This window comes from Symsagittifera roscoffensis, chromosome 7 (assembly GCF_963678635.1).
Source record: "Symsagittifera roscoffensis chromosome 7, txSymRosc1.1, whole genome shotgun sequence".
NCBI lineage: Eukaryota > Metazoa > Xenacoelomorpha > Acoela > Convolutidae > Symsagittifera > Symsagittifera roscoffensis.
The window spans coordinates 22034644-22059917 of record NC_087068.1 but is presented as its reverse complement, the minus strand read 5'-3'; the positions used below and the strand labels follow the sequence as shown (position 1 = coordinate 22059917).

At 36.2% G+C, this 25274-nt stretch overlaps 2 protein-coding genes across 2 annotated transcripts in view; both read left to right on the top strand.

The window, feature by feature from the left end:
- Positions 1 to 21725, top strand: part of LOC134851336 (C-1-tetrahydrofolate synthase, cytoplasmic-like) — a 425442-nt gene extending 403717 nt beyond the window's left edge. Inside the window, exons 2-20 of the mRNA XM_063867375.1 lie at positions 2835 to 2884; positions 8833 to 8917; positions 9539 to 9712; positions 10636 to 10712; positions 11018 to 11118; positions 11621 to 11863; positions 12708 to 12892; positions 13744 to 13799; positions 14296 to 14836; positions 15081 to 15183; positions 15430 to 15506; positions 15952 to 16161; positions 18997 to 19108; positions 19419 to 19600; positions 19781 to 19881; positions 20084 to 20261; positions 20549 to 20656; positions 21007 to 21159; positions 21449 to 21725. Coding sequence (XP_063723445.1) covers positions 2844 to 2884; positions 8833 to 8917; positions 9539 to 9712; positions 10636 to 10712; positions 11018 to 11118; positions 11621 to 11863; positions 12708 to 12892; positions 13744 to 13799; positions 14296 to 14836; positions 15081 to 15183; positions 15430 to 15506; positions 15952 to 16161; positions 18997 to 19108; positions 19419 to 19600; positions 19781 to 19881; positions 20084 to 20261; positions 20549 to 20656; positions 21007 to 21159; positions 21449 to 21538 — 2817 coding nt within the window. The 5' untranslated portion in view covers positions 2835 to 2843 and the 3' untranslated portion in view covers positions 21539 to 21725. The remainder of the gene's footprint in view (positions 1 to 2834; positions 2885 to 8832; positions 8918 to 9538; positions 9713 to 10635; positions 10713 to 11017; positions 11119 to 11620; positions 11864 to 12707; positions 12893 to 13743; positions 13800 to 14295; positions 14837 to 15080; positions 15184 to 15429; positions 15507 to 15951; positions 16162 to 18996; positions 19109 to 19418; positions 19601 to 19780; positions 19882 to 20083; positions 20262 to 20548; positions 20657 to 21006; positions 21160 to 21448) is intronic.
- Positions 428 to 1741, top strand: LOC134851337 (disulfide-bond oxidoreductase YghU-like). The gene has a single exon (XM_063867376.1). It carries the CDS (start codon positions 530 to 532, stop codon positions 1496 to 1498), a length of 969 nt encoding a protein of 322 aa, XP_063723446.1. The 5' UTR covers positions 428 to 529; the 3' UTR covers positions 1499 to 1741.
- Positions 21726 to 25274: the final 3549 nt, after the last annotated feature.

Genomic DNA, 25274 nt, shown 5'->3' with positions numbered 1-25274 from the left:
ATCGAAATCGGAAGTCTCATTTTGCAATCTTACGCGAGAGATCGTTTCGCGCATAATGAAATACCGCAATGTCTAATTACCAGATTAAAATTGAGTAATTTTTTTGTTGAAGTTACATAGTAGCGATTTAAAACATTCAAAGGGTAATATGTAATAGCGTTAAATCATCCGGCGTAAAAAATGACGACGGCTCATGTACTAAAAATATACTAAAAAAATCTTCCAGAAATTTGGAAAATACTATCTCATAAAGTGTTCGATTTTTCTTTCTTTTGTTTTTTTGTTGTCGGATTATGGTGCGCGTCTTTGCAGCAAACGGCTGCTCTTGTTTCAATAGAATGTAAAATTTTGTTTTTTTTTGTTACAAATTTGTTGAATATTTAGGTGGTCTTTAGGTATGATATTGATTTTGTTCAATTTCAGTTAGTTTTGCTAGAAAGAGACTTAGTTTTCGGACTGAAATTTGTTTGGCTTCAAGCAATTGCAAGCAGACATATCTTGAAAATTACTATTGACCAATCATTTGTGCATGATAAAGATACTCTCGTATTCTCGAGTTTTTTCATTCAAACATATTTCAACTCGAGCTAGACAATCTTGCAACCATTTGCGAAGATTTTCCGAAATGGCTGAAGCCTACGTGCCTCCGGAAGTCTGGACGATGGCCGAGTTAGGTCAATTGGCTTCAAATGCCAGTCAGAATCTACCAACCTCTGGAGCCAGAACTGAGAAGGAGTTACCGGTTGGAAAACACCCTATACAGGTATACGCTCTGGCCACGCCCAATGGGCAGAAAGTTAATATAATGCTGGAAGAGTTACTAGATGCCGGTGTGAAAGAAGCGGAGTATGATTCGCATCTGATCAATATAGGCCAAGGGGATCAGTTTACTTCAGGCTTCACAGCTGTGAACCCTAATGGAAAAATTCCTTGTATTCTCGATCAATCCGTTACTCCGCCACAGCGTGTTTTCGAGTCTGGTCATATTTTGCTCTACCTTGCTGAAAAATATGGTCGATTTATCCCAACAGAGCCAGCTAAGCGAACTGAAACTTTAAACTGGTTGTTTTGGGCTCATGGTGCTACCCCACTCTTAGGAGGAGGTTTCGGACATTTCTGGAAGTACGCGCCTGAAAAAATGAAATACTGCTTGAATCGGTTTACCATGGAAATAAAACGACAAATGGACGTTTTAGACAAACAGCTGGAGAAGAATAAATTCATAGCTGGTGATGAGTTTACAATTGCGGATATCGCCGCGTGGACTTATTATGGGAACCTTGTCCTGGATAGATTGTATCCTAATGCGGCTAAATTTGTAGACGCGGAGAGCTATATTAATCTTCAGAGGTGGGCTAAGGAGATGAAAGAGAGGAAGGGGGTTACTAGGGGTTATATTGTGAACAGACCATGGGGAGAGGCATATGAAAAGTGTCCCGAAAGACACTGCCCTGACGACATTGACTCTGTGTTGGCTCAAGCGCCAACCGATTGCTAATTTCTAATCTCATCTAAAAAATGGACGGTTAAGGTGACATAAAGCATAAATGAAAGGATAGCCGATTACTGTGCAGTAGCACAGAATGTTCCGACCATAGTCTTAAGACATACAAAAAAAACCGTTTTTTTTTTCATAATATTGTCGTTTTTCTGCGTATTGTGATAAAAGGATCTGACCGAGAAACTAGAGCTTAGGCATATTCGACACCAATAGTAAAATAAGCGAATTGGACAATTGTTTTTTTAAGAAAACGACTTGGAAAAAAAAATTAATATATTAGAAATTTTAAATTGTTTGATGAGTTTTTAGAATTTTTTGATTCCCGAACTGGCGGTAAAAAAATTGCAAAAACTGTACTTGAATAAAATGAAGCAAAATAAACCTGCTCGCTCGCTTTTTTCGCTCGAAATTAGACCCAAAAATTGAAAATTTCAAACGCGTTTTTCTCGACGCTGAGAAAAAATTTTCGAAATTTTTTATAGTCCGTCGAATCACGACTGAAAAGGCTTTAGAATGACAGATCACTCGACCCAATCCAATGATTATGTGTGGTACCTGATTTTGCGCGGAAAACAAAAAACAAGAAAAAACTAAAATACTCCCGCGTACAAATTTCCTCCCCATTTTTATAGTGGTCGGAACAATAAGTCGAAGATTTCCGTTCTAGCGTGGAGGGGGGGGGGGGGGGGTGATAGCTCAATAGGTACTTGAGACATGTTTATAACCACTTCAAAATAGTTTGAATTATATGAAATCATAAATCAGATTCTCCAACGATAGTGGAACGGCAAAATTTACCATATCGAAGCTCAAAAATTACATTCAGAGTGAAAAAAAAAGAATCAATAAAATTGAGGCTTATAAAGCGACTTTTTCTGGGGGAGATTGTTCACTTGATCCAAAATTTTTTTTAATTACTGATTTTGATAGAGTTTCTTCCAAATACATGTAAGAGATATGAACTTCACTTCACGCCTTTATGTCCCCCGGTTTGTAAATATAGTACGGATTTGTTTGAACTATACAGATTTACTTAATAAAATTGGACTTTATTTCACACTTTCGTCCTCTTGAGGTTCAATTATCTCACCGTTTGTCTGTTTTAGACCTCGAAACGTATCAATCTTCATTGAGTTAATCAAAAACAGCAATCTGCCAATTTTGAGCATTTTTTGCTAGCAAATATCAATTTTCAGACGACCTTATTACATTTTGTATTTCTGTCTGAAATAGGTCATTTGCTCTTTGTATGTTCTAGTTTTTGACACATCCCTGTAGTATTACACCGAAAAAAGCGCCGTTACACCTTGAACTTGACTGAAGAGCTGTTTTCAGATTTGAGATGTCAGTGGGAGCCGTGTTAAGTGGAACGAAGTTGGCCAAGTGAGAATTTAAAAATTGCTTTAAAAGGTGTAAGGATTTCAGTCGTAATGTGAATCGCGAAAATTATTTCAAACAAAGTGACGGGAAAAAGTACTCTGATTTTTTTTTTTGCTGAGATGGTATGTTTAGTTAGACTACTTATACGCTAGAGCAGGGGTGCATTTAGGGAAAATTTACCTTAATTTTTTTCGCAAAATCTGAAATTCCCAACCCTGTAGTTGAGTTCTGTCAGAGTACTCTCAAGGATTGCGAAACTTGCCTCCAAATATGACTGCTCAATTCTTTGTAGTTTTCGAAAACTTTTACTTTTGACCTAGTTTTCTCAAGTTGCGTTAAATTTATCAAAAAAGCACGAATCATAAATTGTTCTAGAAATTCAAAAAGCTTTAAGCACAACTATTTTTTTCGTTGAAATTTGAAAGTTGTGATTTTTTTTTTCAAAAAACAAGTCAGTATTTTTGTTCTGTTTACTTGCGTTCATTGACTCTTTTCGAACTGTCTGTTGACTATGTGTGCTTTTTGAACAGTTTTTTTATTTAAGGCTCACATTTTGTCAAATACGTCAGTAAAAAGTTAAGTTCATTATTTTGCACTTGATTATGCTGACAGTTTTTAGTTCTTGGTACTATACTTAGAAATCGCGATCCGCAAAAAATTCGAATTCTTGAAGATTTTGGAAAGAAAATAGTTTTACTGGTTTTCGATTTGTTTGCGCAAATAGCGCACAAAATTCATACAGCAGGTATTTTTGCAGAAAAGGAAATTAAAACCAGCTATTTCTTGAACTTTTTTGCGGACCGGTATTTCTTAGTAAAGCATCCAGAACTAGCAATTGCCAGCTTGTTTTATAAGAAAATAATCAACTAGCCTTATTACCAACGTTTTCGACAGATTTGCGGCCGCAAAAAATAAAACTGTAAAACAATTTGAGAAGTAAAAAATCTTTTATTTTTTTAAATGCGGGCTTCACTATCTCGCCATGTTTAAGCTTTTTCAACGTATTATTTTTGCAAGTTGAACGAAAGAATTTTGGCACGTTTAAGCTATATCGTATATTCAATGGTTGAGAATTTTTTCTTTTGATTTTCCAGTCTGATTTTAGTGGTTAATTCGCCGGGTTTAAAATAAGCAGCCCAATATTGGGATGCTGTCCGGATTCACCAAGGGGTTCGAATTTGGCCTCCGAGTTTACGAGATAAGACGATTTTGATGATTTTTTCATAAATTTTCCGAAAACTCAAATTACAATATAATTTAAAAAAACTTGAAGTTCCCAATTCTGTAGTTGGGTACTGTCAGAGTACTATTAAGGATTGCGAATCTTGCCTCCAATTATGACTGGTCAAATCCTTGTAGTTTTCGAGATATGACGTTTTTTGTGATTTTTTCAAAAATTTTCAGATAACTTAAATTAATTATTTTTCAAAATTTGAAATTCACAACCCGGTAGTTGGGTGCTGTCAGGGTACTCCAGGGAGTTGCAAATCCTTGTAGTTTTCGAGATATGACGTTTTTTAAGATTTTTTCAAAAAAAATTTCTGAAAATTTATAATATATTTTTTCGCAAAATCTGAAATTCCCAACATTGTAGTTGGGTTCTGTTAGAGTACTCTCAAGGATTGCGAATCTTGCCCCCAAATATGACTGCTCAATTCTTTGTAGTTTTCGAGATGTGACGTTTTTTTTTTGATTTTTTTCAAAATTTTCTGAAAACCTAAGTTCATTGTTTCAAAATTTGAAATTCTCAACCCTGTAGTTTGGTGCTATCAGGCTACTCTAAGGTGTTGCAAATCTTGCATCCAAAAATGATTGTTCAAATAGTTTTAGTTTTCGAGATTTGACGTTTTTTTGATTTTTCTTTAAAATTTCTTCAAGAAATTATCTACAAAGAAATTCGCAAAATTTGAAACTACTAACTTGATGAAGACACAACCTTATTGTCAGCGTATACCTTGGCGTCTCAAATCTGGCAAAGTCCCAGCCGTATAGTAGGGTGCTCTCAGGTTCTCCCAACCGTGAAGTTCGAATTTCCAAACCGTTTAGTAGGGTGCTCTCAGTGGTTGCAAATCTGGCCTCCAAATTTCTCCAGAGGCCCATTAGATTTTCGAGGTGACGCTTTTATCAAGATGACGTTTTTCAAAATGTATTTAAAAGTTTAAAAAATTCGAAGCACTGGAGGTGCGTTAAACGCTAGTATTATTACTTTTCGAGATAATTCTTACTTAATTTTTGAAATATAACTGAAATGAAAGCTGAAACGCTTTCAATGTGTTACACCATTCGACCCTGTCGAACGTCTTAGTCGTACCCAATTCTATGTGGAAAACACAGGATTGCTAACTTTTTTATTTTGAAATGGGTTCTCGCATTGCAAAGAAACGCAAAGAATCTAAAAACTGAAAATAATTGTTTTTCTAAAGTTTTTCAAAATGATTAGTTGTCGGAAATTTCAATGCTTTTTGCACAGCTCGTGACTACTTATGTTTTATCAATGACTTTAAAAATTTGAAGTGAAGAAATCTGAATTGAGTTTTTTCAACTCCTCGTGACTTGTGAATTCTAAGTTAAATATTTAGTTCATGAGAAGTGATGGTAGAAATGGAGGCACAGTTGTACATAACTTTTAACTTCAAAATTGGTTTTTCAATTTATTACACTTACGAGAGCAAGTGTCATGTAATCGTTAACTCGGCTTTTTCCCTGTAAACAACTCGTCTGACAAATCTATTAAAAATACTTGCAGTTACCTTCACATGCAGGCTGACATGTTCATTTTCTTCAAGGTTCAATTATAACTTTTGAGTCCGTTTTAGGTAGTACTTATTTTTTAATCTTAACTTATCGAAAAAATGTTCATGTTTTTTTTCGGATTCGTGGTTTTAGGCTATTTTTTTTCGGTGAACTGTCCGTTTTTTTTTTCAAAGGCATTTATGGTATCTGCTACGGTTTGTTATCGGCTTGCTTTCGAGAGGATGGGTTTTTTTCTGATTTAAACAGTTTTTGCTATAATTGAAGGTTGTCGTAATTTGCAAGTATCTGATAAAAATTTACGTTGGTTTTTGGTTATTGAATGGTTTATAGCGGTCTTCGGAAAGGAAAGGCTCTCACGCTATTGTGTGTCTTCAAGAGGGATAGGCTCTGACGAAATTTAAGTTTCAAAATTTGAGAGCTCAAACTTCTGCTGTGACAATTTTTTTTTGGTTTCGGTTTTAACAGGAGCGAACCAAAGTTTTTTCGGTTTAGTTGACTTTCGTTAAATGTTAATTGATTGCAAAAATATTTAAAGTTTTAATGAACATTATTCGAGATAAACGTATGACATTTTTGTTAAAGTCGGTTTATTTACTTTTTTCAAGTACACTGGGCTACAATGAATAAGTAGACACATTTCAACGAGCAAAGGAATGAAATATTTTTACTTTCCGTTTTGTCTTTTTCGCTGCAACTAATCAACGTTTAGGGTTTAAGTTTTAACGCATATAAAATGAAACTACTTAAAAGGTCTCAGCCTGGTCGAAATTCGAGAATTCTTGCATTGAAGTCGAAAACAGCTAGTCTATTCTAAGTAGTTTCGGACGTGTTCTTGATGCGGAAACATCCTCTCAAACAACATAAGAAATCTGAATATGTCGGCTCAAATTGGTTCTTTGCGACACTGATTAAGTTGGCATACTCTTTTTACCGTGGAAAAATGAGACTGGCTTGGCAAAAAAGTGACTTGGTCCGGGGTCAAAAAAAGGTTAAATATATATTTAAACTTTTTTTTTGCGGAAATTTTTTTCCTTCGCTCTTTTTATTAGCCCCGGTCCAGCCCAATGCAGGACCAACCGTGGGAGAGGGTGATGTCATCCAGTTCGCCGCAGCCAGTCCCACCTTGAGGAGACGGATGACTTTGGGACCCCTCCAGTAGTGACCGAAGTGGGATTCGAATGCACGACCATCGTGTTGAGAGACGCGTACCTTACCCCACATGTTCACGGCTGCTCAATCCTTTGCTCTTTGAAATTATGTGTTTACTTATTCATTGTACCCCAGTGTAAAATTTTGAACTTAATTTTAAGAAGTATTTTGATTTATCTTTTTTTTTGTAAATTAATTTTTTTCTATTGTCGAAAGTTGAAATTGCTTTTATTAGAATGGTTAAAGCTTCCAGGTTCATTCTTAATTGGTCTTGAGATAACGTGGTTGCTTTTGCACCCAGAGGTCTTAGGTTGGAGTCCAAGTCAGATCTTTTTTTAGTATCTATGAAATTGATTTTTATTCAGGAACAATTGATTTGTCGTATTTTAATTTGTCCACTTGCGTTAGTAGGATTAATTTCCAAAGCATAGAATTCATGTCTGATCTAAACAGTTCTTACTATAATTAACGAATTTTTTTGACAACAGTTTCGTATGGCAGTGTTTGGATTTTGGCTCAATGGGCGTCTACTCACGTGTTGTTGGCTTAGTGACCGCTCGGTAAATACTGGAAGCCCTTTTTATGCTGGTGGTTGTTTCTCAGCTGTTTTTCTGAAACTGAAAGTATTTTTCAGGTTTTTACCTTTGCAATAAGCAACGGATTGCAATCGGATACTACTTTTTCCGTAAACAACTTTGTTTATAGGACTCATCAACTCCTGGTGAAGCCTTGGCTCATAACGAATTCAATTTTTTTTAATTACGTCTCCTGCACACTTGGCCTTGAGGTAACGAATATGACTGGGAAGGCAAAGATTCTGGTTTTGAACCTGATAAGAACCTGTCTTTTCAAACGGTAAAAATTCGTGTTCAAAAAATTGCGACCTATTGTCTGCTTACGTTTTGTCGGCTTAGTCGCCAGATCTAAGAATCGTTTATTTTTGGTGCCAACAAATTTCGCTACAGTTGTTTGTCTTCGCATTTTAAAAATCCAACCGATTCGAAATTTTTTTTCTACATCGGTTGTAATTTTACCAACTCTATTTACTAAAATTTCGTTGTTATTTTCAACTTCTTTTTTCGAGTTTACGAGGGGAAGGGTAAACTCATATTTTTTGTTAAGGGCTTGTGCTGAGGTTTTTTCTGTTTTGTTACCGCTTGGTAAGTTTTGATCCGATGCCAATTTTGCATTTTTTTTGTTTCCACATGTTTTCCTCAAAAGTATCTTCATTCATTTTGATAGTTATAAAACATCGATATTACTTTTTTGCTGATATTTTTTTTGCGGCTTTCGATTTTGCCTTCGTTTTAGTTTCCGAATTGTATACCACCTTGATTTCGGTACCTATATGGTTTTTGGGGATAATATTTTGGCAATACATGTGTCTTTTCCAATAGGATTTTGCCGAACAATTTTGGTTGATTTTCAGCTAATAGGCTGTCGGATTTAATTCTACCGTCTTATTTACCTTCACCTAATCATTAAAGTTTCGGTCCTATATATAATTTTTTAAATCCTCCATTTTAACCCGAATTGGAACTCTTTAAAGTTTTTTAGTACGATTAATCATAAAAAAATTATTTTCATTCTTTTTGTTTCCAGTTGTTTCTTCTACGGTTGCAACTTCCGAAGTCCTCTTTGATAGTTCTTTAGTGTTTTTCTGTTTTAATCGCAAGTGGTGCAAAGCTCAGTTTCTCCTCTGTTGTCAATTGTATTTTCCCCCTTTTTTTTATTCGCTAGCTTGCATTGCTGCTCTTTGTTTGTATCGCAAAAAAATTCGGAATGAAGTAGCACCATTGATCCCGTTTTCCTAAATGGTCTTAGGCATATTGAAAAATTGACAACTTTAATATTTCGTGAAATTTAAAGAGCTACGAGGTAACATAACTTTGTTCTTGAAACTGTTTATGTTCCGTTCCGGTCACTCATTAATTAGAATTAAGGATTCGAGATGTGTCTTTGGTTCACTCGGTTTTCCAACGAAACGTTTAATGGGGTTGAGTGTGGTGTTAAATTGAAAACCTTAATGAAATCTCTTCTTTTTCCAGATCTCTGAAAGAGGCCTTACTCGTGGAAGTAGATGCAGCCAGAAGGGCCAACACAGCTTTCAAGCCGGGTTTGGCCGTTGTGCAGGTTTGTTTTACTTCTATACTGCCGCTAAAGCCTAGGTATTTTAGTTCCAAGTCTGTTTTTTTTAAATATTCGTAACTTCATTATTATCAGTTATGAACTCTTGAGAACCAGAAACTCACTCTAATATTTTATTAAATTAATTGAGAAAAGTAGATGGAGAAGTTAAATATTTTTTGAAAGTTTCTTTACCAGAGAAGTGCTAAATGAAGCAACCGAAACTTTTTTCAGTAAAATCAATTTTTTTATAATAAACTCAAGCCTACACTGCTAATTTTCATATATAACGAGCGTTACTCGATCGCTTTACTCGCTCGAAATTTGACAAATTTGAAATACGTTTTTCTCGACACTGGGACAACTTGTTGAAAGTTTTTTTTTGAATTTCGTTCGAATCACGACCTGAAATTAATATGATATATCACTCGAATTATTCCGTTGATTATTTGTGGTACCTCATTTTGCGTGGAAAACAAAAAAAAATGAAAAAAAAAACTAAAACACACCTGAAAACAAAGTTCCTGCCCACTTTGAGTGGTCGGAACAACAACGAATTCCCGCATTACGGGGAAACTTGAAAATTTCATCCTTATGAATTTTCATTGATCCTTATTATATTTGCAGATCGGCGACAGAAGTGACTCGAATGTGTACGTGGGTCACAAGATGAAGGTAGCCAATGAGCTGGGGTTCAAGGCCGAACATGTGAAGTTGGCTGCCTCTTGTACTGAATCAGAGATCCTGGCAACAATTGAGAAACTGAATGAGGACAACAGCATACATGGCATCATTGTGCAGGTAATGTTCATTGATCACTGTAATTGTACTTCGGTGGCAGCGGTTGAAATAATCCTAAACCAATAAACATTTCTCTAAAATTACCTGCAGTTATTACCATCAACTAGAATCAGGAATGTTTCACGTCATCGGTATAACTTATCGGTATTATTCGAATACACGTCAAAGTTTTTATAATATATTAGTAAAACTCATAATTTTGGCGCTAATAAAATGCGCTAATAATTTGAACCATTTTCTAGCTTTTTTCCGCTTGGTATTTTTCCGCTTTTCCGCTTGGTCTTTTCACGAAATGCAATATTGATTATTGCCTAGCTAATGCTTGGTAATATAAAGTTTGATACAGATGAAATATTGATAGATGTTCCCGTATCAATTTTGGCATATTTGATGAATATTTTGTCGATTATTTTTGCAAACTCGCTGCTTGATCTGTACGCGTTAAAGGTAGGAAAAGAAGGTGAACTATAAGTTGAGATGATGGAGTTGATTTTATCATTACCTTATTCATGACCAATTTTGCAAGTTAGGAGCAATCGTAGTGGATGAAATAGTTTTATTTTCTACTTTCAACAGAATTTCACTGTGAGTAAGGAGTCCAATCTTGTGTTGCAGCTACAGGAAATTTAGATGATGATAATTATTTCTTTTCTAATGGTCAACTTAGGTATTTGTGCTGTTATGCTTGTTGCGAGCTATGATAAAATCCTGCGTTTTCATGTATCCCGAGAAGTGGTTTGGAAGTCTGTTAGACTAAACTCATGATTTGTCTTTATTTTCATGGACTCAATTTTTTGTCCGTTTAAGTTATAATGACCCCCTCCCACAATAGTTTTTGAGCTGTGTTGTTCTTGAGTTACACATTCTCTGAGTGGATTACTTGAATATATCGATTTAGCTTTTGAAGGGAACTTCTGTTTCAGTTGCCACTAGACTGTTTGAACCATGTAGATTCTCTGAAGTGCACCACGCATGTAGATGCTGCCAAAGATGTAGACGGGTAGGTGATTCAGTTTTGAAAAATCTCATTTTAAGAACACACAGGCAACTTTTTCCGAAAAAAGAGAAAGAAAGAAAAAGAATTTATTTTTCCGATTGTACAAAAAAAAGTGTTATGTAAGTTAATCAGAGTTTTTTCTATCCAATTTGCACACTAGTACAACAATGGAGGGGATGTGTGAAAGGCACGTTAAAATGCAGAAAAAATTATGCATAAAGTATATACTTCAGCACTGTAACTTAATTAAGTATAAAAGTAATCAAAATATGACAAGTAGTCTGTAGTCTCTATTTTTCTGTGTTTAGATTGCACCCGTTGAATGCAGGAAAATTAGCCCAAGGAGACCTTTCATCCTCTTTTATTCCTTGTACACCCCAAGGTTGCCTAGAGCTCATCAAGTCATCGGGTATAATATTCAGTGAGCTTGATATTATTGAAGTGAAGCTGATATGATTGATTCACTATACCAGCTATTGGACCAAGTGATCAGTCTCCCTTCTAAATCAATTTAGGGGGTCATTGTTCACTTCGTTAAAAATCCTTTTTTCAGCCAACTAGATTTGAGCATAGTACATGCAGGTTTCACGGCTTGAATTTGCCATTTAATATAGGGGCGAGGTTGTTCACATGAGCCCAGCTTTCAACACTTAACGTCGTGCACCCGATTAATACATATATGCATTTTCAAATATTTTTCTTGGCTGCGAAAATGTGTTCTAGCCCTCGATCATTGACGACAACGGAGATAATCGTTGAACAACCAACGGTGATATCCTGTTTTCCCCAAAAATATTCTCCAATAGAATCAAGATGAACTTTTTCTGATGCCTTCATTCATTAGAGACCCCTGAATTGGTGATGATGTCCGAGTAAGCAGTGCCTTCTTTGTTGATATTTGTTTAATTAAGGCATCTCGATTAGTGGGAAGTCGGCCTGTGTCATCGGCAGAAGCAAAATTGTCGGTTCTCCCATGGCCGACCTGCTCAAGTGGAACCACGCTACAGTCACAATGTGTCACTCCAAGACACAAGATTTGGACAAGATCGTGAAGCAGAGTGACATAGTGGTGATAGCCATCGGATCTCCTCAGATGTTGAAGGGAGAGTGGATCAAAGAAGGGGCTGTGGTGATTGACTGTGGCATTAATTCAGGTGGGGGGATACTTGATAGATCAGTGTCATTAAAAGTAGTTGGGAAGCTAATATAGCTCACACTGATTTTCTTTTTGCTGCGACCATTGAAAATTGGGAGGAACTTTGTATTCGGGTGTTTTTTAGCGGTTTTTCTTGTTGAGAATCAATGAGAGTAGTTCAGACTCTTATATAGGTGCTGGTGTTGTTTTTCATTTTTTAAAGAAAAGTAATTCAGGTTAAAGTTTACTTCGCGGTTTGGTTTGACTTACGGTTTTTCAAATAGTAAGTCAATTTTTTTTCTGTTTACTTGCGTTCATTGACTCTTTTCCAACTGTCTGTTGGCTATGTTTTTGTTTTCCACGCGAAATCATTGGACTGAGTTGAGTGATTGAAGCCCTTTCAGTCGTGATGCGAACGTAATTTACACTTGCGAAGCGAGTGTATTCTTACGAACCTTCTTTTTTTTCCAACCTAAGTCGCAAATATTGGTGCCACTATTTTTATTGACCATATTTCACAAAATCGAACGTGCCATTTCTGAAATTGGAGAATCAATCAAAATGATCTCCCCTGCGAAAGCGCTTTCTCGGGAGTTTTGATGGGAAAACGGCTTTTGGCTTGTTAAGGGCATCTAAAAATTTGCTGATAGGTCAATAAATCGATCTATCAGAAAACCGAAAACGGGCAGACCAGATCAGTAAACTCAAAAATGATTCATACCATCTGGAAGTTCTTTGGTGTACCAGTTCGTTCGGATTCTAGTTATATTATTATTTGCATATCTTACCGTATGACAGCTCCAATGAAAATTGTTTCGTTTCAATATTTTTAATCGCAGTTGCTCGCTGATGTCACTTTTTAGTGCCTGACTCTACTACTGTGAAGGGATACCGACTGGTAGGTGACGTAGACTATGAGTCATGTGCGGAGAAGGCCTCCTTCATCACTCCTGTGCCCGGGGGAGTGGGCCCGATGACTGTAGTAATGCTCATGAGGAACACTTTCGAAAGTGCGAAGAGGTTTTACAACATCAGCACTTCTGCTTCGGTTAGTGATACGTATTGTTTTATGATAAGGGTTCTTTTATGAATTGTTTAGTGACGCGGGAAACATTCCTTGTTTCTGGACGTCTTGTTGGAACTAAATTACTTTTGAACATGTTCTGTAAGCTCTTAGGATTGATTAATTTTGAACGTGTTTTGTAGCCTAGAATAGTTAGTTTGGATATTGTTGTGTAACTTCCTAGGATTGGGCAATGTTGAACTTGTTCTGTAATTTCCTAGGATTGGTTAAAGTTGAACTTGTTCCGTAACTTTTCAGGATTGGTTAGTTTTGATTATGTTCTGTAACTTCTAAGAATTGGTTAGTTTTGATTTTGTTCTGTAATTTAGGGTCGGTTAATTTTGAACTTGTTCTGTCACTTCTTTGGATTGGTTACTTTTTGATTTTGTTCTGTAAATGCATAGGATTGGTCATCTTTGAAATTTTGCTGCAATTTCTTAGGATTGGTTACTTTTGATTTTGTGTAATAGTGTAGGATTGGTTAATTTTGATATTGTTCTGTAACTTCTTAAGATTGGTTAATTTCGAACTTGTTTTTTAACTTCTGAGAATTGGTCAAATACTATCTCTCAGAATTCGAATCTTACTTCGACTGATTCATTCGATTGAATAATGTAATTGAAGGTGATTTGGTTTCCAAAATTGCTGAGATAGCTGTAATCTCGTGATATGTGGCTAATACTATAGCTTTTCAATGGTGTCTCAAAGAAACTGAGTTTTTAAAAACATTTTTAAGTGATCTGTTGATCTGCTTAAAATCCAGAACCACTTAAAACAAAAATTAGATCTGTTGTCAGATAAGACTGTAAACTGTCTTTAGTTCATTTATTGTTCAGATGCGAAGCTGGAAGGAGACTTCAATCCCTGTGGAAGTGAAGACTCCCGTGCCTAGGTAAGCATCGTATGTTTTTGTGTTCAACTTCTGTGTTTCTCAGTTTCTGAATTGTGTCTCCATAAAGTGTACTCTACAATGCTCTCATAATACAAGAAAACTGCAAAACGTTTCAAACACTCGGTTTTAAGACTGGATTGTCAATCAAATGATGCAAGACAATAAATGAACTCGGGGTAGTTAAAGTGTGTCTTTCCGGTAACCTTAAAGTACCCATTTGTAAAAGTACCCCTATATTTTTTTTTGCTTCAAATAGTTAGTTTTGTCGAAATTTTTTGATTATGAAATCATATGCTCTCACAAAACCCTTAAACGCGACCATCCAGAAAAAATCGATGAACCAACACTCGTGCGAGTAACTCATCTACTGTTTTCACCCTTGGTTTGGTTTGAAAATATATTTTACTGGAATGCACATCGATCTATCGTAGTCCGAATCAGATTGAGTTTGTTTGTGTGTTGTGCCTGCTCAGACCGAGATATCTCTCTACACTAGTGACATCCAAGTCTCCCGATCTCAGACCCCCAAGCCGATTGCCCGTCTGGCCGAAGACATCGGACTTCTGCCCTCCGAGTACAGTCTCTATGGAAAGTACAAGGCCAAGGTGTCTCTGGACGTCGAGAAGCGACTGGCAGCGTCGGTCAGCGGGAGCTATGTTGTCGTCACAGGCATCACGCCAACTCCTCTCGGCGAGGGAAAAAGCACAACTTCTATCGGTCTTGCGCAGGGTCTGTGTGCGCATCTAGGCCGCAACACCTTCGCATGTCTCCGACAGCCGAGTCAGGGAGTGACGTTCGGCATCAAAGGCGGAGCGGCGGGAGGGGGATACTCCCAAGTTATCCCAATGGAAGAGTTCAATCTGCATTTAACAGGGGATATTCACGCAATAACTGCGGCAAACAATTTACTCGCTGCAGCTATTGACGCGAGAATGCTCCACGAGAGGAATCAAGCGGACAATGCGTTGTATGGAAGGCTGGTGCCGGAGATCAAAGGCCAAAAGAAGTTCTCAAAGAGTCAGCTGCGGAGACTAAAGGTCAGCTCTATGTGTAACAACAAGAATCTGTAAATTGATTAGAAAAAAAACGTCAATTTAGGTTATTGACTTAATTTGTTTTCTCAAATAGCGAAGATATATACTGCGGCAAACTTTTTCCCTTTATGTGATTTACATGCGTTTAACTGTTTTCATTTATCTCTATTTTTGAAGACTACTTAGCTCATCCATATTTGCTGTCATTTCGGCTGCTTTTGGCAGCACAATAGTTCTGATTTTTCAGAGACTGGAAATTTCGAAGACGAATCCAGCTGAACTTACAGATGAGGAAAGGGTTAAATTCTCTCGACTCAACATAGACCCTGATACAATCACTTGGCAAAGAGGTGAGAATATCTCAATTGGGTTCAGACATAAATTGATTCTGGGTCCTGGCTAGACTTTTTGAGCACCAAATTGTACACAAGGAATATTTTTGAGATGAAAATGAACACATCTTATAGAATTGTAATTTGGAAACCACAAAAAGTCTAAAGGTCTGACAGTTGAATGCAACACAGCAGATAAGGCGGCAAGGATTGTTTGCTTGATGTAATCAATAATTTTGAAAACAGCTATATTGTGGATTTTAGTTGTGGACACGAATGACAGACATTTGCGCAAGATCACCATTGGCCAAGGGGATTTGGAGAATGGACACACGAGAACGGTGAGTCCAGAAAGGTTCCCAATAAACTCAAATTTGATTTTTAGCCACTCACATTTGAGTCGTTGGAATTTTGCTTTTTGAACGCTGTTGTACGATTTCTTAATTTTCCTTGACTTGACCTTTGAAAGCATTTGGGGGCATACGAAATAAAAATAGTTTAACCGTTGAAGTTTTTTCCGAATGGCAAGGAAGTTAGAAAAATATTCCGCTTGTCGAGAAATGACGCGAAAATAGCTGTATTTTAATTCAGTTCCTAATGACTTAAATGTAGTACTTCAGAAAAAAATCTGATTCAGAGATGTTAAAAAATGCAGCATCTAAGATTTTAGCAAACTGTAGTGAGTGAATCTCCGCGCCTTATTCAATGCGATATCTACCTCAAGAATCGATCTTAGTAATGTTTTTGGCACTATTAGTTGTAATGACTGTTTTCTGAGATTTGTAGACTCAGTACGACATAGCAGTGGCTAGTGAACTGATGGCTATCCTGGCCCTCTCCTCTGATTTGGAGGACATGCAGCAAAGGATAGGCCGCATTGTGATTGGTCAGGATACAGAGGGAGGACCAGTGAGCGCGGATGATTTGGGGGTGGTGGATGCACTGACTGTGTTGATGAAGGATACAGTGCAACCGACGCTCATGCAAACTGTTGAAGTAATTATGGTTTTTATTCAAACTAGCCATTATTATCAAGAAATAGCCGATCGCTATTATTGAATCAAAATGTTAAGCTTCTAAATGGTAATGAACGAAATGAGTTTTCTATTACTTAGGTCGTGTAGCTTTTCAGGAAAAAGTTTTGTAATTGTTCACGGCAAGGATTGACTTCTGATTTTTTCAACTTCAAATTCATTTTGCTAAACGGAAAGCCAATTACGCGTTCCAATAACAAAAATAGAAATTGATGAAAATGGGAGTTTGACTTCAGTTTCAATTGGGGATTTTACCTTTTGGAAATCACAGTGGGATAAAAAACGCCTATTGCTCCCGTTTTTGTTCCAACCATTGAAAATGGAGAGAAAATTTGTATTCGGGTGTGTTTAAGAGTTTTTGTTTTCCACGCAACATCAATGCTTTGAAGTTTTTGAAAATCACCTGGTTTCAATTTTTTAATTTAGTCTAATTTCGAGCGAGTAACACGATCGAGTAACATTCCATTCGGTATATGAAAATTGGTCATTTAGGCTAAGAAAACTTGATTTTACTAAAAAGAGAACGAGTTTGGAAGCTCAATTCACCACTTCTTTGGCAAAAAGTTTTCTCAAAGAAAAGTTAAAAATTATTCTGCAAAAAAAAGGAAAAATGTTGACATTTTTTAAATTTTTTTTTTCATTTTTTTTGTCTGTCATGAACGTAGTGAATACTCTTTTAGGCTTTGATGATTTTTTAGGAAAAGTCTTAAAGTTCGTTACGCTAAAATTTGATTTTTCGCGGCTTGACTCCTGATTTCTTCAAGTTCATTTCATTTCCTTTGTTGAAAGAAAGGCAAACTCCACTATCGAAGAGCAAAAAAACAAGGTCACGAAAACCTGATCAACTTCTAGTTTCAAAAGTGTGTTTAAATTTTCAGATTTCCCATCGGAATAATTTTTTTACCTTTTGATCCAATCATCTCAAATTGAGTTGGTTTTAGAAAGAAAATGTCAATCATTAATTGTTCTTAAAGTTCAAAGAGCTTTAAGGCCATATATTTTTTTCTTTTAAAAATAAAATTTGTTCCTGTTTCCTTGTGTTCATGAGTCTTTTCCAACTGTCTGTTGGCTGTTTCATTTTTGAAGACATCTGTTGTCGATTATGCCTAATTCACTAACTTTCTACGCGTTTTTATAGTTCTTTCATCACACCACGCACAACAATTGACACTAAAATGAAGAAAAAAGCAACTTGCTATCCTTTTCTTATTTTGGGTGGTTTTTATTAAAAAAAGAATTGATCATAAATTTTTCTCAAAGTTCAAGTAACTTATGGTGTCAGTCATTTTCTTGGTTTCCTTGAATTCCTTTTTTTTCGAATTGTCTGTTGGTATTGCCTTTTTCAATTTCAAGTATTGTTTTGTCGCTTTTATTGTTTAGCCTGCAGATAGAAAATAAACAAAATTTTTTCATTGTCGACCTCACCGGATCCACTCCTCGCGCTGTTGTTTGAAAGCGAAAAGCGTAGATTGTTTCAATGTTTTCGGCATTGTCACTGACAGCTTGAATCAATACCAAGTACACTAGAGAGCGTAGTGTCATATAACGAAGTTCACTTTTTCAATCCAAGTCGTTAATGAAGGGCTTTTTGGTGGAACTTTTGCTGCCTACATAATTCAATAGCATCTGTTCTCTCTTTATTAGCTAGTATGCCTATTTCCAAACTATTGTGGCGCAAATGAGAGGACGTGAGACTTTTGACCCACAGGTCGGCGGTTTGATTACGGCAGTGTGTTGCTCCGGAGTTTCATGTTCGAAGCCGGCAGTAGCAGATTTTTGAACTATTAAGATTAAATTCATAGTATTTCAAAAATCTGCTACTGCCGGATCTGAACATGAAACTCTGGAGCACCACTCATTTGTCTTTACCATTTGACTCTGGCCTTCTACCACGTTCGCGCAGTATTTTTTGTGACGTTGTAGAGCTCCTGTATTCCGAGACTTCACAGCCGAATAATTAAATTGCCTGTTTTCAAAAACAATCGGTATTGTTCTTTTCTTTAGTTCCTAAACTCTTTTTCAGCTGTTTATAGGCATTGTATAAGAAAACTAGGTCAAATATAATTTTATTTTATAAACAAATTTTGTTAGTTGTTGCTGCTGGGTACTGAATATCCAAAGATTTAGATTAGGAACCAGAAGTTAGTCTCATTCTCTAGTATTTGTTCTGGTCGCTAAGCTCGTCCTAAGTAAACTGTTTTTCTGATGTTTGTTTAAACGCCGGCCATTTTTGTTATCTAATCTAAAAACTAGATCGTTTTCATCGATGTACTCTTAGATGGTTCTAGCGTAGTTTCTGCTGTTTCGAATAAATTTTCGATAAACCGCTCATCTTTTCCGCTAATAATTTGCATCAAGTCAAGTGGTAGATTGAAACTGTGCCAATAAGCAGGGGCGGATTTAGGTGCGGGACAGGGGGCATGCCTTCTTCCCTCAGAGATTCGACCCCCTGCCGACCCAAAGGGTCCCCCTTTGTCCTATTTTTGGCTGATTGAACCCTAAATCTTTTCGGTGCCAAAATATACTAGCTTTGAGGGGCGAGCGCGCGCCGAAGAAACACATTTTTTTCCCAACATTTTCCAAACAGTGCCTAAAAGCGCCTTTTTTGGCCTGTTCTTTCAAAATTTGGACCAACACAGAGGGTCATTTTAGCGCTTTGGGAGAGCTCAGAAAAATCAATTTGGTCGGTCTAGAAAATCCTAGCTCCGGCCAACAAGGATGTAAATTATAGGTGTACATGTCATTTCCTAACTTGAAATGAGTGGCCATTCCTAAGAATGATTGTTCTGATTTTCAGGGCTCTCCAGTGTTTGTGCATGCAGGACCATTTGCAAACATAGCACATGGCAACTCGTCAGTAGTAGCAGATCGCATTGCTCTCAAACTGGTCGGAGCGGACGGATTCGTAGGTATGCCATTTTGATGTATTCGCTTTTTACTAGCTATTAAATAATGTGCTTGTTATAGTTTAATTTCTTTATCCTAACTTCGTTGGCTTGAAAAAATAACCTATCTGTCATGAAATGTATATGCATATTCTGTAATCACTTGAAATAACTTGGCTTATTCATAAGTAAAATCAACTGAACAGATAAGCATCGTGGAAAAACAGCTATTAGCTCTTCGTTGCTAGATCAGTTTGATTGAAAGTTAAGATGAATTGCAAGTTTAGGATGATTTGCTCTTTTGCAAGTAGCATAGTTTGTTTTGTTTGTCTAGTGACTGAGGCTGGCTTCGGGGCTGATATAGGCATGGAGAAGTTCTTCAACATCAAGTGCAGGAACTCCGGACTCCAGCCGAATGTGGTCGTAATTGTGGCCTCTGTAAGGGCCCTCAAGATGCACGGAGGAGCACCAAAGGTCACGCCGGGCCAGAATTTACCCAGTGTGTACAATGAACAGGTGAATAGTTTTTCATTAACGGCCACAATCTGATTGGAAAACAAGATTAGGAAAAAGCAGAAATATTTGAACTTTTAATAAGATTTGTTTCGGAAGTAATTGATGAAAGTGTGTATAACAAGGTGCCTCGAAAGATTGAGAATCTTTTTTCAATATAGGCTTGAATGAATGATGTTTTAGAGTCTGGAGATGGTTGAGAAGGGTTTCTCTAACTTGGCCAAGCAGATTCAGAATGCATCTTATTTCGGAGTCCCAGTCGTGGTGGCAATTAATACTTTCGCGTGAGTTTTCAAATTTGATTTTCTTTTATCCATAATTCATATATCAAACTACCATGAACTTTTCCTAAAATTTGGACTTCAGTGATTTTCGGACTACTGTATACAAAGACAAATACTTCGGACTTAAAATTGATTGTCTTTGCAGACAAAAATGTTCCCAGTTTTTGTTCTTGATCAAGATGTTGCTTTAAATCGTCTTCAGGAGTGACACCATGGAAGAGCTGGAACTGATCCAGCGCTTATCCAGATCTGCCGGTGCCTTCGACGCAGTCATTTGTGAACATTTTTCCAAAGGTGGTCTGGGAGCTGTGCAATTGGGAGAGGCAGTCATCAAGGCATCCAAACTGCCTAGCTCATTCAAGTTCTTGTATGATATCAAGGTTAGAGAACTGTGGTCCGATAATTCGCTTTTAAGCTTAAATTTTGGTTGACGTTTTTTCACCAGAAAATGATAATTTGATGATTAGACTGGGCGAGGAATAATTTGTCCCTTTGTTAATCCTCTGTGATAGATGCTATTACTCATAGGGAAGCTTTTGGGTTTGTTGCCAAGTGACAACAAAAAGAGATAAGTACGTTTTTTATGCATGCCAGCGCATGTTAACAGTTGAAAATGTTTTTGAAAGAGCATGTATGATCTACAGAAAGCAAGTTAGTCTATTTTTAGACGCCGCTGGTTGACAAAATTCGAATAATTGCTCAGAAGATCTACGGAGCCACAGATATCTCGCTGACGGAGCAAGCGGAGAAAGTAGCACAGAAGTACGAGTCTATGGTCAGTTCAGTTTAAATAGAACGTCTCAAAAATTGGAATCGTTAATTTGTATTTTGAAATGAAGAAGACAGTTTTTATTTGGAAGGATGAAGGAGCAATGCTGTTGTGCTTGATGAAAACGCTTTTAAATCACTGCACAACTTATCTGCAGCTTTTTAAATGATTATTTTGGTAAAAAATTTTGATCTTCTATGTACTAGAACCTTAAGCGCAGTTTGCAGACATCATCGTAACTGAAAGAGTCCTATCTAATGCCTAAAACATCAGTTTACAATGTCTCTGCAAAGGAACCGCTCAATTTTCCGAGGTTTAAGAGCATAGATATTGACTAACCAAGCTGGTAATTACAGGGTCTGGGCAACTTGCCGATCTGCATGGCCAAGACTCACTTGTCTCTTTCCCATAATCCGGATCTGAAGGGAGCGCCTACAGACTTCATTCTCCCCATCAGGGACATGCGGGCCAGTGTGGGAGCTGGATTCATCTACCCACTCGTGGGATCGGTGAGTAGAATTGTACTACAGTTGTTGTAAATTTGTCTGTACATTTGTCAACTCGAAACAGGAAAAACTTTTCGAGTATTTCGTTTTTGCAAAAATGTACGAAACTAGAGATATTTAGGAGATAGCGTAGATTTTTAACTTTCTTGATGTCTGACCCATTTATGGAACAGAATCTTTGAAACACATCAAAACTTGAAAATGAAGCAAACGAGAACGGCATGTTTCGATAAAAGAGCACAGAATGTTCTCACCCCAATTTTAGATAGCAAAGCTTTGTTTTAATGTTTAGATCGCAACAATGCCCGGATTGCCTACTCGACCTTGTTTCGTGGACATAGAAATTGACCCCAAAACTCAAGTCATTGACGGACTCTTTTAGACTCTATTTTAAAATATTATTTATCTACCCATGAACTTTTATTATGCCGCTGTATCAGCAGAAGGGTAAATATATTCTAGTTTGTATTCTTTACCCTAAATGATCAAGGATTTCTAAAATTTGTGCATTTGACACATCCAGTATTGAAATTGAAGCCTGTAGTGAAAATGTAAATGTACACCTTCAATATTTTCGATTTGATATTTCTGCCGGTTGCTTCATGCTACTTGTGTTGCCCTAGAGTCGCATGGATAATAACGACTCGACCAGATTCGAAACGAATGAGCGTGGAACGAATAAAATCACTGTAATAATTTTTCACATACCACTCGTACGACATCTTAATAGTACCTGATTTAATGGAGGCGGAACAATCAGCAGAATGGTCCAAGTGCAGAATGAGTCCAAGAGCAGAAAAACAAAAATATTAATTTTTATTGGTTTATACGGGCTAATTGATAACACAATTATTAGAATCATTAAAAAAACACCAAGAAAACGAATAAATTATGCATGAATTGACTAATTTCATTAAGTTTTTTGATTAAAATTTTTTAAAAAATTCTTGATTAAATTGCTCAAATTATGCGTAAAATGTTCGTTGCTATTATTGACATTTCTGATAATTAATTTACCGATTAGCTTATAGAAGTTCTGCTTAATGACGGGCCACCTGATTTAATGTATTGTCGTGTTTGCTTGCTTGTATACCTATGCTCGTGTATTGAGCGATAAAATATTAATATTAAGAGTAATGAACGTAGTGAAGACTCTTATATAGGTCTTGCTAATTTCTTTTCAGGAAAAGTCTCTAATAACTAAAGATGTGCATTCATACTTATTGATGCGTTTATCAATGCAGTTAGGTATATATGCAGTTTTTGAGTTCAATTGAAATTCATGTGCTGAAAATGACTTAAATAGCAGTCTCCAAATGCGAACGAGGAAATGGCGCAAAAAAACCTGAACGAGTTCTTGTTTCGAAAGTGGAATTTAATTTTTAGATTTACAGCGGAATACAAACTTTACATTTTGATCCAGTTTTCTCTAAATGGGTTCGTGTTATCAAAAAAGCGCCAGTCAGAAATTGTTCTAGAAATTCAATGCGCGTAAAGGGCATCTGTTCTTTTCTTGAAAATTCGAAAGTTTTTTGTTTACTTGCGTTCATTACTCTTTTCCAATCTTCGATTGGCTATGTCTTACACTTGCGAAGAGAGTGTATTAGTACGAACCTTTTTTTTCAACCTTAGTTGCAACTACTGATGCGGCACCCCAATAATGGTGGGGTATACTTCTTTAAAATTCGAATAGTAATAAATTAACACAGTTGATGCATTTTTAATGCATCAAATGAACCGAAAAAGTGATTTGTTTCAAACAACATTAAAAAAATCAAAACTCGGTGTCACAAATTTTTTTACTCCTATCTCGCCATTTCTTGAAAAGCTTAATTTTTACCTAATAAGGGTTTATGCTTTGCGATTTGTTACTTGAAAAGTTAGTGTGGATGACTTCAGTTTGTTATATTCCAAATTTTTACATGCAAAATTGAGTCATGTATTTGGTGACACTTTTGCTGAATAGCTTTGGCAATTTATTAGCATATATAGCTGCCTTTTCGTGACTCGTTTGTGTTGTTTGTTAAGCTTGAGTGGATAGTGCGTGAGACTCATAATGTCTTGATTGCAGTAGTTCGCAGATTCGAATCCTACACGTAGCCGAGTTTTTGATAACTCGAGGCTTATTTTTACTTTTTTTATTTCACTTGATAGAGCTGCTTATTGGTTGTGTTCTCGCAAGGGTTTGCGAAGTGCAGCTGCGCCTGTGTGTATACATAGCCGGCCAGAATCCAAAATACCGTCCAATGCAGCAAAAAGAATTGTGCATTCAAGTCATAACTTTGAATTTTGTTCGGTTTTTAAGAGTCGAGTAGTTCAGACCCTATTGTACGTCGCCATGATTTTTTTTGCTTCATTTTCCAAGAAAAATCCCGAAATTGCTTTTTCGCGGTTTGACTTTTGATTTCTTTTTCAAGTTCAGTTCATTTCCTTTGTTACAAGGAAGGGAAAAATCCACTCTCGAATGGTGAAAATGTAAAGTTCCCAAAAACGTAATCTGCTTCAAATTTCGAAAGTAGAATTTAATTATCAGATTTAACAGTTTTTTCTATTGATCCAGTTTTCTCAAATTGGATTAATTGTATCGAAAAAAGTGTCTTTCAAAAATTTAAAGGCCATCTATTTTTCTATTTAAAGTCCAAAGTTGAGATTTTCACAAAACAAATCTGTCTTTTTTCTTGCGTTCGTTATCTTTTTTCTAATTGTCTGATGAGTATGTTTATTACACTTGCAACTAGAAAACGATACCAAACCGGAATAAAGACTTTATTGGGTTAACAAGTTGTTAAACTCGAATCTATTGAATCGTCGTTCATGATGAATTGGAACCTCTAAGCGTTCCCGGCCAACTTAGCCTGAAGCTAGCAAATATGACCTGGACCTGTTTTTTTTTCAAATGGAAATATTCTGTTTTAAATAAAAATTTACGCCTAAACTGTTTTATACATAAAATTATGGCCCTCGGAATAGTCACATTTATGATTTTTTGAATTTTTGTTAGTTTTTGAGTATTCTTGAAAACTATCTAACCCTGCTATATCTGAGAATTGGGATTCAATTCAAAGAACGGGTTTCGGGAAGCTCTTCTGTTTATGCGGTTACGCCCAAATTTTTTTGAAAGCAAAAAATATGGCCCTCAGAAAAGTCAAAGTTTTGATTTTTTGACTGTTTTTTTTATATAAAAAAATCTGACTTTTTTGAGAACTACTCTCCCAAATCTTTTCTAAGACATTTGTGCTGAAAAAATTTAAATTTCTAAGAAAAAAAACTAATTTTGGATGTAAAATTTTGCGCTTTGGTGGCAATTAAAGTTTTCTAGAAAATTAAAATTATAGTGCAACAAAACTAGAAAAAAATTAATTTATTTTTCTTTTTTTTGCCACTTTTTAGAAGGCAAATGAAATTGGTTATATCTAATTTACCAAGTTGCTACACGTTTGTATATTTCTCAAATAGCGCCCAGCGCCAAAAATGACAAATTTAATTTTTAGTTTTTTACTTTCACAGCGATCGACCATCCTCGTTGATCCGACCATTTCAAAAATGTGGAGGACCTTTGTATTCGGGTGAGCTTAGGTTCTTTTTTTATTTTTTTTGTTTTCCATGCAAAATCAGGAACAACGCAAAATCCACACAAGATGTTTTACACGCAAAATAACCATCGGACTGGGTTGAGTGATGTATCATAAAAAGCCTTTTCATTCGCAACTTGAATGACATTAAAATTTTTAGAAAAAGTTCTCCCATTGTTGAGAAAAACCCGTCTGAAATTTTTGGTTTTTAGTCCAAATTGGAGGTAGTAGGGTTAGCGAGTAGGCTTAAAATAGCTTGTTTCTGCCTCGTTTAGTTTTACTTGAGTCAAAAACTTAGGAATCAAAAACTTACTTTTTTTAAATTCCAAAAAATTATGCAAAAAAATTGAAAAAAAATTTAAAAGTTTCTTTCAGTTTTTTTTATTACAATTTTTTTTCGTTTTGTTATTCTTTTTTTACACTCTGCCTGTTTTTTATGGCTGTCGAATGTGCCTAATTTCTAGAAAAAAAAACCGATTTTTGTATTTTTAAGACTATGGTTGGAACATTCTGTGCTACTTGCACAGCAACCGGCTATCCTAATTA